A 14,037-nucleotide genomic window follows, 5' to 3' on the forward strand; every position below is an offset into this window, starting at 1 on the left:
TTTAGTTAATTGTTTATGGTCATTAAAACATGAGAATACCCTAGATGAAAGTGCGGTCATCAAACTGATGAAACGCCGACTTTTAAGGTTAGAACTCTTAAGCATGTCATAACATAATTCAGATAAAATTTGATTTGTATCAAATACACTTACATGAATCAAAACATTTATTCCAAATTTGAAAAATTCCACGGTTATAATTTAAGTATATATAACTTCTGTGTAAATGTTCTTTAAAAATTTCCAAGACTATTGACATTTTGTTGCATTTTGTCCTGATACAAACTTAGTTTGAAAAATGTAAGGTATTGTTTTTGATCCATGGACTTAAGACTATAGTTTCTGTACATACTGACAAATTTATAAATTCTCCACACCGCTAATCAATGAACCAGCAAAATACCTGGATCTCACCTGCCATTCTGTTGGCTATAAAGCTGTTATGTTACTGTACGTGACTTTTTAAAAGCACACAATTCATACATCCATCTCAGATTTCTTAATAACATCTCCCTAGTCAGTTGGGCTGGTATACACAAAAGGACATGATGGTGTTGTAATTCTTGTGTTGTGCAATGCTGCAAAGGGAACCCTATATCCAAATGAAGTCTTTCCTGACTGGTCTACAAGCTTGTGCATCACTTTTTGCTTTCCCAACAAAACAGTATAGTTGCTGGATTTTTGCAATCATATGCATTACTGGTATTTCACTTGATTGCTTTGTATGTTTATACATGCTGTAATGTCAAATAAAGAAACATTAATATTAAAGTCTTCAAATTGATTATTGAAGCAAAAATATTTAAGTTCGTTCTTTCAACACCATTCCCACTTTTTGTGAAATCAGGGAACTATAAAGAAAGCAAGAAAAAACTTTCAAATTATTTTTTGAAGACTTATACAGTTATTTCATTTTTCCTATGCATGCTCATGCATACCCACATCCCTTGATAATTTTAAATCCTCTCCTACAAATTATCCTCATTTGACAATTTCAAAATAGTGATCTACACATTTACGTAAATATCAAAAACTCTGCAATTGTGAAGTTACAGCTCAAGGTTACTTACTTATACATCTCTGGGAAATCTTCACTGGTGATTAAGCCAAGACGACACGAATACTCGGAATCGGGAGGAAGAGCAAAGCCCTTCATACCAACCACAAGCTTCTCAGTGTCTGGCATCACTTCCAGCACCTCACAGCACACCGTGTCATTGACAAGGTAGTTACGCGTAACGGACTTCTTGTCAGCTGCTGGAATCATGCTCGACATAGGGCAGAAGGCCTACAACCAATAGAAATCAAAGTTCATCAAAATTAGACTTGTATCTACAACTCCACAAAACAAATAGGACACTTCTTGCTGTGTTAACAAAATTTAATTGTTTATCTTTCCTCTCACCACAGCATAGTACACAATGCACTACATTACAACATTTTCAAAATTTTATTAGAACTTAATTGTTTTGAAGCACAAAATTACGCCTAAAAAGTAAGTAGTTCATAAATTACTAGCCACATGTAAAATTGTCCATGTCCACTGTTCTTGCCACACATCGTTGTCAACACAAAACTGGTGTCTCCAAAGTAGCTGTATCACATTATACCAACACTCCATTATCTACAAAATTATAAAGTTTCTCCGTTATCTACAAAATTATAAAATTTGTAAGATATTTGGTTGAAGGTTACATTCTCTTTATTATTAAGATGTAAAAGTCAAAAACTTTTCAAACTGTATGTCTTCATACAACAGGGGACAACAGCCATTTAGGGTAAAAAAATTAGAAAAAAATAGTTAACAGGTACCTTATACAGGTAACATCCTAAAACTGTCAACTATTGTAAAGCAAACTTTAAATTCTGCCATGGGGAGAGCTACATTGTCAGCACAACTGCTTAAAATATTTTGATGTGGTGGTTATTTAATGTGAAATGTCATACGCAATACGTGGTAAGGTCTTATGTGTAACTGACATTACAATTACCTTTCTGGCTGTCAGTGAGACTAGATCTTCCAAATCTTCAAAATTAATATTCCTTAGTCTGTTAAGACATTTATCATATTAAAAACTGGCTACATACAAATCAGCAGCTTTTATGTACTGAGAACATGAGTTAAAAGTTCTTGTTGATGTTCCAATATTATAGCATTCATCCTGGTTTCTAAAGAAATGAAATAGAATATATATTTTTATATATAAGAAAATAAATTATAAATTTTAACAATAAATGATTTCTTGAGAATCCACCAGTAATAAGATTTTTAATTATCCTTGTAAAAAATACAACAGTAAAATGACCTGCTCCAAAAACTGGAACATTTTCCTTGAAAGTTTTGATTGGCAGTCCAATGTGTGAGCCTTTGGCAAAATCACAGAATACAGTGAAACCCGTATTTTACGCTTTCTGAAAAAGATTAGTGGTAACTCAAATGGGCTCTAACAAGCAGTCAAAACTTTTCTTCCTCTATAATACAAGGTAACAATAATCTTGCACTAATCCAAACAGTGACCACTGTGTATAAAGATGAATCACTGAACACTACTAATAATTTGGTTTGCAGAATATACAGGTAAAACACATAGGACAAACAAGATGTATTTCAGAAAAAGTAAAGAAGTACAACTGACCTTCAGACTGCAAACACCAATTATGAGAGACAGACTGGTGTTGACTACCGAGCATGCAGATCTTACCGTATTGTGTTCCAAATACAACTGGGGTAAGACCACCTTTACAAGGGAGGGAAGCACTCAACTACACTATCCTGTGCAGTTATCAGTTGCTATTACTTAGCTGAGGGTACAGGATACCTATGGGTGTTATACACAAACACAAAGGTACAGGACTGGACTAATAACTTCCCATATGCTTACAGCGAGAAAATGTCAAGACACATTAGAGATAGGGTTTCATGCCCATCCTCCACACACAACTATCTACATTATCTGTCTGAACAGCACCCTGCTGGAAAGCAGCTCTTCCGTTACCACCAGCTTCACCATACACAAGAAGCATGTCTGTGTATTTTGCAAACGTGTAATGCACCATGTTTCCTCTATCAGTGATGCACAAGTATTGACTCGGTCTCTCAGCAAAGCGGACAATAAGTGACATCTGGGGATCTTTTGACGTAGTACAAGTCATCGTGTTTGCTCTGTTGCGTACCAGGACAGGGAACTCCAAGACATCTCTCTTGCCCTAAGCATTGATGAACATTGACTAGGTACACAACGGAATTGAGAACTGTCGTAGAATGGTAACGATACAATTCCGGACATGGGTTCCTATTCAAAATGTTCTGTACTCACTACCCTCTACATGTCCTAGAAGTTCGTAACGGGAATTTCCGACCACCCTTTATATGAAAAACAGAAAGGCAAAGATGTGAAACACTGCTGTAAATAGCACTGCCACTTGAACTGGGACTTAAGTTAGTTTCTCCAGTCACGGGAGGAAGTCTAGCAATGTAATGGAATTGCTGAGACTCTGGGACACCAAAGACATCTTGCTCTCACCAATGTTATGTCTTACACGCTAAAAAGTGCTACTACTGAAATTTTTTGAGTATAAAACCTAGGATTAAGCAATCAACTTCAACTTCACTTTTTTCTATTAATACCACAATGACTAACAACCCACGTTTCACAGAACACAGTTGGGGAATCAAATAAACTACAAGAAGACCTCTCATCACTTCTGTCATGTACACATGTCAATAATGACTCCTAATACTAACTCCTAAGATGAACTTCCACACACCTATAATGAAAAGTTACATAACCTTATGCTGTTAAATGAGATGAAGTTGACAGATTTTGGACTTTAAACTTATTTTTGAATCTGACCAATTATTTGTTATGTGATAGTTGTGGATTGCCTATAATAATAAAGGTGATTAATTGTTCTGAAATTTTGTCAATAACTGGAAAATAAATCTGGCATAATAATTCAATTTTCAAGCTAATTTCAGAGTAACATATAAAGAAAAATTTAAGGACCAAAATATGTGATCACAAATTTGCTTTATGAAATTCCAAAGACACACACACAAGAAATACTCTATATACACTGAATGCCAACATGTAAACTTCAACATGTCAACTTCAACAGAAATATCCTCTTTCTAAAAGATCAATTTGTGCTCAAATGGGTCCCTAGGTGGTGGTTAGTGTTTAACGTCCCGTCGACAACGAGGTCATTAGAGACGGAGCGCAAGCTCGGGTTAGGGAAGGATAGGGAAGGAAATCGGCCGTGCCCTTTCAAAGGAACCATCCCGGCATTTGCCTGAAACGATTTAGGGAAATCACGGAAAACCTAAATCAGAATGGCCGGAGACGGGATTGAACCGTCGTCCTCCCGAATGCGAGTCCAAAATGGGCCCCTAGTGGGAAGTTACGTAGTAGTACTGATTTATTCTATCCTATATGTTTTTTTGGGATGCTGAATCTGAGTTTTACCTACAGATTTTGTGACAACATTGGGAAAAAAAACCTGAAAGAAAAGATTCATTTTTGGTGGTCTTTTGCTCATAACTCTGAAACTATCAAGTGTAAAAGTAGATTAAATTTCCTACACATTTCAATATTTAGGTTTTTACTCTGACAAACCACTGAGAGGCAACAGCTAGCCGAAAATTAGTGTTTTTCAGCTGTATCAAAGTTTTTCCATTATAACACTCTTATTTAGTGTTAAAGGTCATAATTTAGTGAACTACTACTCCTATTAAGTTGAATACAGCATACACTGATTTCATCTATTTTGCAGCTACAAATATTAAAAAAGAAAAGAAAAAGCACCAAAAATAAAAAAAACAAGAAGAGAAATGCTATTACTTTATTTCCAACAGGCTTACATACGTACAAGAGACTACTCATCAAATTGTGTGCCTATGGAGTATCATCTCACCTGTGCAATTGGATTCATGGTTTCCTGTCAGAAAGGTCACAGTTTGTGGTAAGTGATGGAATGTAATCAAGTAAAACAAGTGGCGATTTAGGAGACAATCTGGGTGGTACTCTTAGATTGTCCACAGATTATGTTGTCATTTACCACCAAGAGAAGTCATCAGAAGATCAGAAACACTAGAAAACGAATTAGACGAGGTATCTGTAAGGTGCAAAAAGTGGCAACAGACCCTAAATAATGAGCAGTGTAATGTTGGTGGTTGTTTGGGGGAGGAGACCAAACTACGAGGTCATCGATCTCATCGGATTAGGGAAGGAAGTCGGCCGTGCCCTTTCAAAAGAACCATCCCGGCAATTGCCTGGAGCGATTTAGGGAAATCACGGAAAATCTAAATCAGGATGGCCGGACGCGGGATTGAACCGTCGTCCTCCCGAATGCGAGTCCAGTGTGCTAACCACTGCGCCACTCACTCGGTCTGCAGTGTAATGTGATCCGCATTAGCGATAAAAGGATTCTGTGTAATTTCGGTTACATGGTAAATCACGACAGATCAAAAGGCTGTCAATTCAATTAAATATCTAGGATTTACAATTACAAACTTAAAAATTGCAAAATCACATAGATAATGTTGTGAGCAAGGTAAACCAATGACGGCATTTTATAGGCAGAATGCTAAGAAGGTGCAACAGAGTTACTAAAGAGGTGCCTACACTATAGAAGATCATAAAAAAGTAAGAGTTTTGTATAGGGTATAAAAGAGATTTTTGTCGACAGCCAAAATCAGCACTTTTAAACTAGCACCAGAGAAAAAACCTACTGAGTTATAATAAAAAAGCAACAAAAATAAGATTTTTTACCTTTTCTGCATTATTTACAATGTTACGTCAAGAAATTCTGTTGGCAAAACTCACGACACTCCATTCAGTACAAAACAATTTGATTGGAATATTATTCCAACTGTTGAGTTCAGTAATTTTTTTCTTTCAATTTTGAAAATTTGACTGTTTCTGTATCATCAACAACAGGCCACACAAAAGGAGACTCATTCCTACAAAGCGATGTCCTAGGAATTTCCTAAGAACTTTCAAACTGTGAGCAACAGGGGTGGCAAAGAAATAGGTGATTTTGAACCCACCGTTGAATTTAAAATGTCAATCACCTGAAAATGGCATGTACATGGCTTAATTTTTCTTCACACACGAAGTCTTACGGAACTTAAGACATCATCACACTTTACAGGACTGGCACTGGAATTTGATTAAATTCTTCCCAAACCTGATCCTTCAGTTCCTCAATTGTGTGCAGTGGGTCACATTGGGAGATCTGTGATTTCAAACGACCCCAAAGGAAGAAATTACACGCTCAAAGGTTAGGGGATCTTGGAGGCCAAGAATTGTCCCCATTCTTAGAGACGAGATGACCTGGAAAGATATTGTCGAATGTGTTAATGGATGCCGAGAGGTATGGATTGGGGTGGTCATTCCAACAATTCTCTGCAGAAGCGTAGTCTCTTTGGGAGGTCGCTGGCGTTCAGTTTTTGCATTATCTGAATTTTGTAAGGGCAGTATTGCACACCCTATCTCCCATTTCCCTCAAAGTTCTATAACCAAAGCAGTGCAGACAGGACTGGAGCACAAGATTGTAATGAGCATAAAATATACACTGTGCTGCCACATAGCTGTTGTGGTTTTTGTAAAACGCCATCAAGGCAACAGTGTGTCGTTCACTGGTTCACAATGCTATCTTGAGTGATCAGGGTCAACAGCAAAGGTTTGTTGTCCAGATGGCATCATTCCTGTTTCCTGATTCCTAATGTAACATGCCATTTACAGACCTGTCAAATCACCCATTTCATTGCCGCATCTGTTAAAATAACAAGCTGTCACAGCAACTTCCTTGCGCAATTTGTTCGGATTTCAACAATGACATTAACATTGCACAGCTAAACGTGAGAAAAAATGTGCACAAATGAACAGCACACACACACACACACACACACACACACACACACACACACACACACTGAAAAAGAGGGATGGGGCAGGGGCAAATGGGGTGGGAGGGCAGCAGCAATACCAAGAAGGCTAGTAACACCTTTCTTCTGTTGTGTTTTTGTGTGTCATCTACAAACTGATGGTTCCCTTACCAATTTTTATCTACTGTGTGAATCCATGAATTTGAATTATTGTAACAATTTAAACTTTTTTAGTAAATGAATTAAGGGTGTTCCAAGCATAAGTAAATGGTGAATTTCAAGTAGATTCCAGCATAAGAGACAGCATTTGCTTGTTTTTCAAGTATCTCCAATAAAGGTACAGGGGATCCAGACAAGATTTCAAAGATATGAAAAGAACAACTTTAGCACATGCAACTCCAATACCATGCTACTACATAAGAATGCAATTCATAAAGCTGAAAGGTGGTGTACAGCATTGAGGAAGTTACACATGGAATGTGCGCCAGCAAGAAGCCAGAGTTGTATCTTCTAATAGTTGAAGCAATTGGTTCATAACTCTTTCTAGGCTGCATTACCTCACACCATACTATTTGATCTAAGTTCTGTGAGATGTTAGAAAAATTTTAGTAGCATATGATAGAAGAATGCATGTAAGTAACAGTGCACCTTCATAACTTGTAAGAATAACTCCTTAAAAGCTGCATTAAAAATTTATTAAGAACTGCACAAGCGTAGAAATGTGACGTAAAACTGGGTTTCACTGTATTAAGATATTATTGCAAAACACTTCAGTTTAAAATCTGTAGGGTAGCTGTTTTCGTGTACCGTTCAGTACACCATATGCACTATGTGAACTGATTCAAATCACAGAAAGAACTTTACAACAGACCAAGTGATTCATGCACATAGAGAAATAATCCATCTACACAGTTTAGACTGTAAAACATTGGTTTCCACTGTGAGTGTACTACTTATCTTGTCAAAACAATTCAGACTACTTCATACAATGTCTTACCATACTCAGTAAGCTTCTGGATTATATAGTAAAATTATATATACAATGTTATGTTATACTATTCATTCAGTGCTTGACTTTCAAATGCACCAAATGCTGACACGAAGATGGTTTTCAGTCTTTTATTTTCTATTTTCGGTTCAAATCCACTTAGCCTACACCATAATTTTTGCTCCAAATCTGTTTTGAAACATTTTTGGAAATAAAAAATCCATAACTTTCAACTCAAAAGCTCTCTCTCTCTCGCACGCACGCACACACACACACAAAGTAGCTCACAAAAATAATTAATTCACCATGAAACAGCTGTTTCAAATGTAGGAGGCACATTCCTGTATCCATTTTCCATGGAGAAGTTAAAAATGAAAAGAACAGCAATTTAAAAGAGTATATAAGTATCAGAGAAGTGTTACACAATTCCTAAATGAACATTCAAACATGATACAACTTCTTAATGGGAACCTCACATTCTTGTCCCAAATATGAATGAAAAAGTCAAAAATAAATTGAGAATAAAAATACCTTTAATCTGATGCAATGAATATCCAGTCTGAGTCAATACTAACTGTCCAATGATATCTACTGAGGTGAAATAACTTACTTTCCTTAAAACATTACATACCTCAATCATCAACGACGCACCTATTTATACACCGCGGCAAAATATCAAGTACATGGAATAACAGCTGCTGAGAGCATTAATCCTTTTCTCGCTTCAGCCATGCGCAACGAAAATCACAAAGTACTGTACAACACAACATTTTAAGAGTACAGGTTCAGCCATTATTTCAGAAAGCTGTTTTTCAATCACATTTACTCCATTTAAGAGAATTACAGTAAGGAGCTGAGAGCACTTCGAATTACAAATCCTGTTTTAATCAAACAGTGAAGCCATCAATATTGAAAGTATGTTCTAAGTAGTATCTGAAACAATCATGTAATTCAAAAATGGAAATCCAAAAACAAACCCAACATTTAAACATACGTCCCATATTAACTGATGTACAAAGTATTTACTTTATTCATTTTACACAAAGCAATAGATTTCCTGCAGAAATGGTTCCTGGCAAAGACTTTAAGGAAGAAATATAAACAGTTGGTTACAAGACAAAAATGGCAGTATGAAGTATGGGACTAATACACCCGTATTACCACCGCATTGGAAAAATAGCCGCACTGCGAAAAATTACTGATTTAGGATCATCTACCTGCCAAATCACAAATTTTCAATGTTTGTGACAATGGCTATCTTGTTCCTATAATCCAACTACTATATGTTCCCAACTTTTATGCAAAGTACTAAGTACGTACACACATTAACTGTGGAATAATCACACAAGTTTACTGGCTACACAGAAGATAGAAATAGAATTAGAGTAACTGAAAACACTATAAGCGTCAAGAAAAATTCCTTCAGCTTCAAACCCAAAAACAGCAAGTGCGCACACACACACACACACACACACACACACACACACACACACACATTCAACAACCCTAGTTCTAATTACAGTATATCTGCAGTATTCTGAAATAATATTTTAACTTAGGGCCAAGAAAATCTGAAGGCATCAAGTTTAAGGCAGCAAAAATTACTAATATCTCCATTTTAAACATTAGTTCATTAAGTGTTACAGCAATACACATGTAATGAAATGTAAGCACTTCCAAACAATTTAATATTGTCGAATGTCCTCAGGAAGGTTTCCTGAGAAAGAAAATGTGTTTTGCTCTAAAGGTATAGAGGCAACATCCAGGAGGTTAAGACACAGATTTTTCATGTACAATAATAACAACCCATCTTTCTTCTTACAATACAATGATAGTCAACTTCTTCACTTATTATAAGTTTGTTTTGTTCCCCCAATTCCTACATTTGCTTTAATATGAAACTGGGAATACTTTTATGAAATAGTTGACATTAGGAACACGAGAAATACAGTAAAATGACGCAAGACTGGAATGGCTGACAGAATTTTATGTTGGCCAAGTTAATATTATCAAGAACTGCTGAGAAATATTTCGCGATTGTAACATTGTACAAGATTTTGGCCCCATGATTTGCCAAAAGGGAATATTGCAGGCCAAGGACAGTCTCACGCATTTCAGAATGGGAACGAAAGTATACTCCCCAAAAAGGAAAGTACAAAAGATGGCTCATTTAAAAATGTACAAGAATACTTTGTTACTCCACCCTCATTTAATGTCACGGTTTGGATCTTTGCCTAACATCGCTAATAAATCTGTCTGTAGGAAAAGAGCCTTTATTTACCAATGACATTAACAGTCTGAACAGGAAGTTTCCAATCTTGTCAACTTGTCAAAGACACAAATTATCTTCTGAGTATCTTCATTGAATTTTTTTCCGTTTTTAACTTTTTTGACAGTTCTACAGAGATTCATCATTTCACTCAGATAATGAACCCATAGTCACAAGAGTGCATATTTCACCCAGAACTTAACATGTAATTTAAAGTTGACATGTCTGAACCTCAAGGATCAGTTTCCCATGTAGCAGAACATCATTCATCAATCCACACTCCACAGGTCTCAGTTGTTAAGTACACCACACAGCAACATAAAAGGTTATCTTGGAACCAATTCCTTTACTGCCATTCCAACATGCTACTTTCCATATTGCAGCATTGTTAGTGGTTTCATAGGACATTTCCTTGCAGTTTATACTGACAAATATGTATTTCTGAAGAATAGCTGAAAAATGAAAAATTGAGTACATCATTTCCTTAAAATGGCAGATAAAAATTTCCTTTTCATTGAACTGAATAAGTTTGCTTTTATGAAATGTTCCAAAATCATACATTACCTGAAGCAGCATCTCCAAGATGAAATGCCACACCTCATTTGAATGCAATAATTATTATGGCAAGAATGCTTCTTTAAGCACATTTCCATTTCATTAAAAGATTACGTAAATCGTCGTCCATGGACAAGGCAAAAATTAAATGCCCTTTGTTCATCAGCATCCTTCTCAGTAAACTACTTTTCAAAAATCATGCTGTAGGTATCTTAGAAATAGGAAACTGTAGAACAAGGGAAACTGTTTAAAATATTTTGATATCCATTAGGTTTAAGCACAAGCAAGTTACTATTGCACATGCAGCTGCTTGCTTCTATGGAGTAGGAAATCCTAAGAGAACGTAAATGATTGATGCAAGCCATTATTTTTGGGCTCTGAAACATCTTAAACAAATGTACCAAATACTAATGGAAAATTTGAAATCAATAGCCCTCAAGATTTTTTTTCATCTAGCATTTAGTCTCTGGAGTGGGAATCATAAATCAATATGACAATCAAACTCAGGAATGGAAATCATCAGTAAGCCATTTCTCGAATCAAATCCAAACTATTCTGAATACTTTGAATTCAAACTGGACGTGCACATCAAAGCTTTTCTTTTGGCACGGAAATTCAAACCCATATTTTTAATTTGTCATCAACTAATTGCTGTATTTTGGTACTATAAGAACAGGTTATCCAATGCTGATTTTCAACAAAAATATACTTAATGAACACTAGAATCGAAAATATGGATCAGTCACTGGAAACATTTAACAGGAAAAGATTATCAAGCGACGAGGGATGGTCCAATGCCTTGCAGAATACTCGCAGGTAATTGCAACGAAATAATTATACGTCTTGCACAAGAATAATCAACTTAACTATCCACGGTGAACTTTTGGTATTCTGTCCAGAATTCTGGACATTCTTTATCCTTAGCAAAAACAGCTCACAATGGGTGATTTACCTGCTGCAAATTATCAAAAGCTGCCAGCTACTTCAGTTGTCTCTTAAATTAACTTGGGGCTGTCAAAATCGTAATCAACAAACAATAGTGAAAGCAGAATGTAACTTACACGTTTTGAGATAGAGCTTCCACATCTCGCTAAGATACTGGAAATAACATACAGCACATGCATACGAAGTCTCAGTACGTTCTCACATTATTTTGGGAAAAGAATTCAGCAGTTGAACCCTACTCCAGCACATCCAACGAAACCAAATATTAATACAACAATTTTCAAAGACAAGTGAACTTCAGAAATCTGAAATGCAGATTTACCATTTTCTTAGAATTTATATAAAATATAAAAAACATGTACCACATATATACATGAGACTCTGACCTTCAAATAAATATATAAACCTGTATGCCATTTGCAATACCTTGACATTAATGTCTGAAACGTAACGCTGTTGTTCACCATCAGAGCACAAAACCTTCAACATCAGGCCAGAGACGGATTTGCTGACAATAGAACAAAAGACGACGTCACCTCTCTGGAGGTTCTGTAAAAATAAACAAACAGGAAAAAATGAGCTTTAAAGCTACCTCATATCTGAGAAATTAACAAAAAGAACATTTTATGCAGTATCATTTTTGGTTCCAATATGCTCAATAATGTTGCAACTTATTAAAATTCATCATATCTCATTACAATTAACAAAAGAATTACTTGCACATTTGTGTTCCATGAAACAGGTCACAAGTAGTTCTACTTCCACTAGTAATATCTGTTGATTAGCTGGAGAGCTTAAAAGCTGAAGCGAGGTTTTGGAGAGTTTTATATGTGCTTGGTTACAGGACTTCGAAAATCAACAAAAGATGTACGAATTTTAATCCTAATGACTTATTGATACTACAGCCATTTTGCTGCCCACTGTGTATTAATTAGATTAGGCAACATTCTTCCCTCAGACCTTTCTACATTTTGGCCCACTCACATTGGACATTTCTCTCATGATCTTGTACATCAAAACTGTGGGGGACGAGGGGGTTGAATGATCATTGTTCACTGCTGTTGTGTAATATATGCCTTACACCTATGTAATAATTTCAGTCCAATCTGTTCAGTAAATTCCCTGATTGCCCAAAAAGGGTGCATTTTTAATCCACTACGTGGAACATTTCCCACGGTACCATACTCACCAAAGTACAGTAACATTTGTGTAAAGCAGGACGGGATGTACTGACCCCCACTCTAGCCGAATCTGCAAGTTCGCCTGAAGAAAAAAAAAAAAAAACTTTTGGCAATCTTAATGTCCCATGATGTCGCTTCAGGTGATGCTAGGCCTATAACCTGTAAACCATATTCCTTAGCTTCCCACTTGCAACCACTAGTGGAGAAACGTATTTCCCGTTTGCTAGAAGCAGGAGTAATTCAACCTCCTTTCAGCCCCAGGTATTCACCTATAGTAATAGTCCCAAAAAAATTAAATAAAAATAAAATAAAAAAAGGAAGAGAGTAATGGGGAACAGGCTCATCACATGTAAGTTGGTATGTAAGCGGTCAGTAACCTCATGAAACCAGATACTTATCCCCTTCTAAGGACTGATCACCTTGGTAAAGACAAATTCTTCACTATTTTAGATATGCACACTGGCTACCATCAAATTCCTATAGTTCAGAAACACCAGGAAAAGATAACTTTTGTTGTGCCCTTCACACACCCCCTCGGGCATTGGGAGTCCTAACATGACAATATTGTCTTTTAAAGTATGAGGAGAGAACATGCAGAATGATTGAGAAAAGTGCCAACTCTGTTAGTCACACGAATTTAAATTTGAAATAGGAAAGTGCAGTTTCGCGAGGTCACAAGTGTACTACATAGGCCACATAGTTGTAGCATATAGTGTGCAACTAGATCTGCAGTTAATGTACACAGTGAATGTTTTTCCAGTGTCAAGGAACGTTAAAGAATTGCAATTATTTGTTGGACTGACAAACTACTATCGCCATTTCATGGAAAACTATGCAGCCAAACAATACCGCTCACAAAATTGTTGTAGAAGGGAAACAGTGCTATGTTAAAATTGAAGAAAAAAAAAGAGAGTCTTACAAGATCACCTGTCTTGGCTTATCTGGATTTTGCACTATCCTTTACCTTGTAGCACGATTCTAGCAACACAGTCATCAGCTGCATTTTGGTTCAAATGCAAGATGGTGCAGAAAAACCAATTGGTTATGCATCACATCAGCTGAATCGAGCTGAACAAAACTACAGCATCACTGAAATAGAACCTCTGGCTCATTTTGGCACCCGTTGCTTTCGGTTTTACCCGTAACAATGACAGTTCGCGGTAAATTCAGTTTACAATGGATTTTGTGTCAGCAGCAGACTTGTTATATC

General features: G+C 36.3%; 1 protein-coding gene across 4 annotated transcripts in view; it reads right to left on the bottom strand.

Moving 5' to 3' along the window:
• The window catches only part of LOC126235828 (tetratricopeptide repeat protein 14 homolog), an 82,765-nt gene that overhangs the window by 31,595 nt on the left and 37,133 nt on the right, over positions 1-14,037 (bottom strand). For 2 of the 4 annotated variants that reach the window (XM_049944679.1, XM_049944677.1), the window contains exons 5-6: positions 12,073-12,195; positions 1,071-1,288 (exon numbers count right to left, since the gene is read on the bottom strand). In XM_049944679.1, the coding sequence (XP_049800636.1) occupies positions 1,071-1,288; positions 12,073-12,195 (341 nt within the window). Of the gene's footprint in view, positions 1-414; positions 568-1,070; positions 1,289-1,991; positions 2,130-12,072; positions 12,196-14,037 lie in introns of those variants that run through there. The other 2 variants (XM_049944680.1, XM_049944681.1) reach the window with 2 other exon arrangements.

This window comes from Schistocerca nitens, chromosome 2 (genome assembly GCF_023898315.1).
Source record: "Schistocerca nitens isolate TAMUIC-IGC-003100 chromosome 2, iqSchNite1.1, whole genome shotgun sequence".
NCBI lineage: Eukaryota > Metazoa > Arthropoda > Insecta > Orthoptera > Acrididae > Schistocerca > Schistocerca nitens.